General features: G+C 36.5%; 1 protein-coding gene across 1 annotated transcript; it reads right to left on the bottom strand.

The window, feature by feature from the left end:
* Window positions 1-4,579: 4,579 nt before the first annotated feature.
* Window positions 4,580-6,040, bottom strand: LOC149425738 (uncharacterized). The gene has a single exon (XM_089646131.1). The coding sequence runs from the start codon at window positions 6,038-6,040 to the stop codon at window positions 4,580-4,582; it is 1,461 nt and encodes a 486-aa protein (XP_089502257.1).
* Window positions 6,041-6,359: the final 319 nt, after the last annotated feature.

Below are 6,359 nucleotides of genomic sequence, written 5' to 3'. Positions count from 1 at the left end.
TTCTTGAACGTCGGGTGTCGTGAAAGTGGTCGATAAGTTTTTATTGGGACTATTGGATAATTCCTTGAACGTCGGGTGTCGTGAAAGTGGTCGATAAGTTTTTATTGGGACTATTGGATAATTCCTTGAACTTCGGGTGTCGTGAAAGTGGTCGATAAGTTTTTATTGGGACTATTGGATAATTTCTTGAACGTCGGGTGTCGTGAAAGTGGTCGATAAGTTTTGAACTTTTTACTCAATTTTACCATTATGATTTACTGAATGTAAATATTTCATCTTTCATCGTTGGACTGCATCCTTTTCGCTTTGGTGGTCCTGCTGCACCTACATATCTGTGTTTACCTTTATATCTACCTTTTGGAAGAAAAGCAGTTGGGTAAAAAACAGTTTATGAAATGTTACATTTTTTTATGAAAACAGTACCTAAATTTCACCCCCCCTTCTGTGTTAAAAGGATACATTGCTACTAGGTATATCATACATTAATGGTTGGTTATTAATGAAAATATTGTGATTGTAAGAGTTAATAATGACAGTAAAATTGGTATCTAAAGCTCCAAAGATGACGAAGTTATGAGCTTTCAAAGTGAACTTAGGTAAAATGGCCACTGTAAATACCCGCGACGTTACGATACACAATTTAGTACAATTTTATCACGCTTATCGGTCGACTTCAGTATTGATTTAGATTCAGTATTGTTTCGAATGTAACATTTGAAAATAACCTGAAATTTCGTTGTAGGAGACAACCTCTTTCAATCGATTTTACCATTATTCACACCTGATTCCGGTTCTGCGCGAAATATAAAATTAATCCTCTTTGTCGCCTGGCGCAGGAGGTACCTGCCGGTTTTAAAAGCCTGACTGTCTGATGCCGCCATTTTTCTTTTTTCACACCATGGTAGTACCTACTCAGGGGAAAATTACACATTTACCCGCCAACAAACTTTTATGGTACTACATTTCATTATGAATACAAGAAATACGAGGTGGGCGTGTTTCATGATCCAAAAGTCTATTAAATCGGGCCTTCAGTTTCCAATACAAAACTGTGCATCATCAATATAATGAAAATTAAATGTGATAGCGATATACGATAGTATAAGAGAGATAGAGTACTTGCTAAATGGGCTAGAACTAACAACCATGTGTCAGTGGGCGGCATTGGTTTCCATTCATATCTTCATAGGAGGCATTTCTAGTGTATTATCTATTCATTGCATATTACCGATGTAAAAAATAAATGTATTTGATTTACCATTTGACCTGTGAATTTAGGTACCTAAAAATAAATGTATTTGATTTACCCTTTGACGTTTGGATTTAGGTACCTAAAAATAAATGTATTTGATTTACCCTTTGACCTGTGGATTTAGGTACCTAAAAATATAATTGAATTTATTATGATGAACTTATTGAAGTTTTTAAATCTCATTGTAATATTTAATCAATGAAGAAGATAATGTCACCGTTGATTTTTTATTTTCGGTTGTTGGTGCATGAGTAAGTAAGTAATATGAAATATTCCTGCGTAATGCCTAACATTACTCAAGTGCAATGAACTTTTGATTTTCAAGATTGGAATTACTTATCACATCAGACAATCAATAAAGTAAGTACCTACCAAAATTATTTTAGCAATTGTTTTGTTCAAATGCTTGACATATGCTTAGATGAATTCATGGGGTGAAGGTAGGTTACTGTTACTAAGAAAACGTGCGCGCTTTCACTGAACTAAGTCCAGTTGGGCACACTTTGGGACACACCAGTTCATATACATTACACCTGTACATATCCTTTGAATGGATACCCTTATAAGTGGTGCTACATTTGTTGTTCAATTAATGTGAATATTACACTCGGCGTCACACAAATCGCACATCTTCGAAAAAAGTTTCAAGCGTAAGTTTTCCAGAGCCAATACATTTAACCCAAACAATATCGATATCTAATTATTGAAGACAGTATTAGCGATTCTTAAACACCTCGGCAAGGCAAGGCTTCAAATTCTAGATGTGATCGTACCATTTTCTGATTTTTCTATTTCGAATTTTCGTTTAAGAATCGCTAATATTGTCTTCAGTTATTAAATATTAGAATTTGAGGTTTTACTCACTAAGTTATTCCAAAAACGGTGATATACGGATTATCCAAATATCATTATAAGATTTTGCAATTGGTGCGATTTTTGTGACGCCGAGTGTATGAATATAAAGTGTATTGTATTTTATAATGTCATTGGACGGATGTCGAATTTTTCAAGGTTACTAACTTTTGATGGGTAAATTCTTGGAGGAAGTACATATCATTCCTCCAGGGGTAAATTTCTTCTTTTGAAGGCAATGGATCCAAAGGCAAATATATATTTTTTATAAATACTCTCAGCTGCGCAAATCCTACATTTCCAATATCCCGTAATTTTTCACTGGTGTGCGATAATAATTCAGGGTCGTAAGTTTTTTTATTAAAATGTGAATACCGCACAAGAGCCCTAACTGCTTCCAACCCTCTGGAGCCAGTGAGACTATGGCATCCCCAATCGGGGTATGTTGTGAGACTGAAGGTAATGGTGAGGGTCAGGAGATGGGGGAGGAGAAGGTGGGGCTGGCATCCTCTTGACGTACACCGATTGAGGATGCCATAGTCTCAAATGCTCTCAACCATCTGGATATAAAAAATGAAAGGAAGGAGAGGAGGTTCCGGGGAGAAGAAAGGTATGATGGGTGGGTAGTAATCTAGTAATCAGGTTTTAAAGACATTTTATAAGTTCACAGCAGTTAAGAGCCAGTCCCCGGAGAGGGGAAGGTTCAATTCTCAGTAAACCAAAAAAAGTAATTTTAAAATTAAAATGTATTAAGTAAATGATTGTATAAAACCTTAGTCATTGTACAGGTTGATTTATTTCAATAAACAGACTTTTTAGATTAACTTTCTTTATTTGGTATGTAATATTAGCAGTAGACAGTTATCCTATTTTAACATTTAATTTTTAACAGGTATTTAATGAGTATTTTTAATACATAATGTTTTCTTAAATTGCATCATAACAATTCAGTTAAACAATAATATTATTATAAATATGATTTTACAGTAGGGAACAACTACTTTATAAACAAATGTTGCTTTGATTTGAACTTATAACTACCTACCTATAACAACGGCAGACAGTTTTATTATTTTCTTTCTAATCGCTTATTTTTTGTCACTGAACAGTTTAAATATCTGGGAAAAAAGGATTTCCGTGCCTTATCTTCTGAACTGATATTTCAATGATGTGAATGATATTGCAAGCTAGAAATAATTGCGTAAACGGTCAACGTCATGACAAAACTTGGTGTGCAAATGTAATGATACCAGAGCTCACCGTTCCAGCTCTTTTGCTCGTTCAGACAAACAGATTTCTATTGAAGATTGGAGATAACTTAAATACATCTATTCGACTACATATTCATTCATCACTTTCGTTCGCGGTGATGAATGAATATGCAAATTTTGGAAGCGGAAATTAATCCACTTCCCGACATTCCTTGTATTCTCTTGATAACGCTACAGCAGTTAATAGACGAAATAAATTTCAGTCCTACCCGATCGGCATTTGGCGAGATTAGTAGAGTTTTAGACTAAGGTTCCCGTGTAGGAATATATATTTAGTTCTAATAGACATTTTAAATTATGTATTATGTTAAAAAAAACCTTGTTGTTTACGGTTTAATTTAATACGAAACATGGACTTGTAACAGGAAAACTTCATAGGCAATATTATTGATATAACATGAGCAAAGGAATCAAATAATAATTCAGGCCAAAATCTAATAAAAACCATTATTCCACATGTGTATGAAGATATGAACTGTTCATATAATTATTACAAAATTTAGAATATATTATACATCCATGTATTTTTATTTATAACTTTTTTTAATAACCTACACATAATTCCATTGTAATCAATAATTATTTGACCTGATTTCAGTATGCAGTTCAAACATGAACAACGCCAACGTAAAATAATAATTTACCATTTCGTCACGTCAAACTGTCAAACGGTTCCATGCTAATTCAACACAGTGACTATTCACACACTTTTAAAAAGTGATATAAAGTCATTAAAAACGATGAAAAAATTATTTTTTTTAACCTAACCTAACCTACTTAACCCAGTTAATAACAATTTTATTTCATCACTTTCCATGACTTTATATAACTTTTTAAAGATGTGATGAATTATCATTTTGATGATTTATCCGGTCACCCTGTCAAACACGTCAAAGTGTACACCAATGGCTTTATAGTTTACGAAGATTTAAATGCCAAATTCATAGATTTACAGCTAGTAACAATTTAGGCATCAACTGAAAAATAATTAATTTGAATTAATCTCGTCGTATTACAACGTGCACTGTATATACTATCTGAGTAAATGTAATACAATCGAATTTAACTATTTAGTAACATATACTTATTTACATTTTAGTTTATAACATTTTTGGAAGTAATTAAATCTACCGGAGAGTAGTGGGGCCATCGACCAAATAAAACTACATAAATGAGTGGGACGCATAGGAAGGTGTTTATTTTATTAATCTTCGTGCAGTTCTCCCAAAACTTCAACGTCGCTTGAAGAATCTCTTCCATCCTCGCTGAGTTCCTCGTCGTTTTCTTTTGCCACAGAGCCTCTCTTACTTTTCACATAATCCACCACTAGTTCCAGTCCTATTAGTGCTCTGAGGTCTTTCCTCCTTTTCTTTTTTGCCTCAGACGAGTCAGAATCGTTGGCGCCGTCCAAATCGTCACCGATTTCCTGTTCCGCTCTCTCCATCGCTTCATCCTTTGCGTCTTCCTTCGAGTGATTAGACAAATCGGCGTAAATACGTTTAAGGTTCTGCATGACGTAGTGGGTGCTGGTGGTGTTTTTACCGCAGATATTCCTCTCGTGTAATTTAACGTCCACATCGTCATAATACTTCATGTTGAATTTGTTATTTCCGCTATGGCAGAGATTGATAGGAAAGTGTTTCCCGTTGGCTTCTCTCGGTTTCGGCACGGAAAACGCAGACACATGTCGGCTTGACTTAACACTATCTTTGAAAGCAGACGAGTTGTTATTATCTCCCCCCATCTGGGCAATCTGATTGCTTAGATTCAGCTCAGGTGCTGTAGTTTCCTGGTGACCAGGATGAGGGTTGACGTTCAAACTTAAGTTCTGAGCTTCCTTCGCTCCGTGCTTCCTATCGTATATGTGGCCTGAAACTCGAAGATCGATGAAGAAGTTGAGAGGGTCGATTCCATAAGGAGATGGGTATAGGGGAGGATACCACAGCGGTGGGGGAGGGGGTGGTAGAGACAGAGCAGGAGGGGTGGGGCCAGTAGCCGGGTATTTCTCTTCTTTTAACTGTGTTTGGCCTTCTGATGTCTTGGGACTCTTCCTCATCTTAGATTGCAAGTCCAGTTCTGGAGATCCAGATTTTTCTTCCGCTTCCACTTTTTCAGAGAATTTGAAATTAGGCATTTGCCTCGAATAGTTGTTCTTGTTTATTGTAAGTTCTAATGGCTTCTCGTACAATTGTTGATTCTTGTTGATATCTCCAATTGCTTCTGCGTACTTGTCATCGTATATGTGTTGTCTTTCTTCTTGAATGGGCATGTTTCTATTATTCCAGAGGTCAGATCGGTGCGCCCATTCCTGTTTAGCTGGAGTTCCTTCTATAGGTGGGGAGATTTTGCTTTGGTTCCAGGATCTTTTCCTCGATCTTCTATGTCCTGGTTGTTGCACCACTCCTTGGTTTTGTCTGTTGGGTTCGTTATTGTTTTTGGCGTGAACGAATGACCTCAGCATTTCACTGAAAAAGTAGGAGTGAGGAACGAGGGGCATGTTGTATAGGTAAGGCGGGGTAGCGGCCAGTAACCTGCTGACTAGTTCTGCGCTCCGGATGTCTCCCGATCTTTCCACACCACCCGCTCCACCCACTCCTCCCAATCCACTCCTGAGGCCCCCAGGTCCGGATACCGGACCATTACCACCGCCATTGGCTGCACTCATGGTACTGATTTCTGTAAGAAAAGAAAAAACATATTTAAAAAAAAACAATGTATTCGGTGCCTTTGCACTCTTTGCCACTTACTGGGTAATGGTACGTAGGTACGCGATAATGCGTGTTTCCACCTCGTCTGTAATCTATTTCAGAGAACACTAAGAACAACTGTTCTATGCCATAGAATGCCCGATAGAAATAGAATGTCAATGTTGAATTTGATTGATTGAAAACTTTGACTTTTGTTCATTTCTCTATAGAATTGACCTTAGAATAGAGCAGTGTGAACATGCACTAATTCCTTTCCATTTCGAAAACTTTCGATAG

The sequence above is a fragment of the Hesperophylax consimilis genome, chromosome 2, assembly GCF_061612785.1.
Source record: "Hesperophylax consimilis isolate HC1 chromosome 2, BYU_Hcon_1.0, whole genome shotgun sequence".
NCBI lineage: Eukaryota > Metazoa > Arthropoda > Insecta > Trichoptera > Limnephilidae > Hesperophylax > Hesperophylax consimilis.
The sequence above is the reverse complement of the archived record's forward strand: the minus strand, read 5'-3'. Positions and strand labels throughout refer to the sequence as shown.

What these genes read in the sequence shown, in the direction of transcription:
- LOC149425738 (XM_089646131.1), bottom strand. Translation starts at nt 6,040, where the DNA reads ATGAGTGCAGCCAATGGCGGTGGTAATGGTCCGGTATCCGGACCTGGG.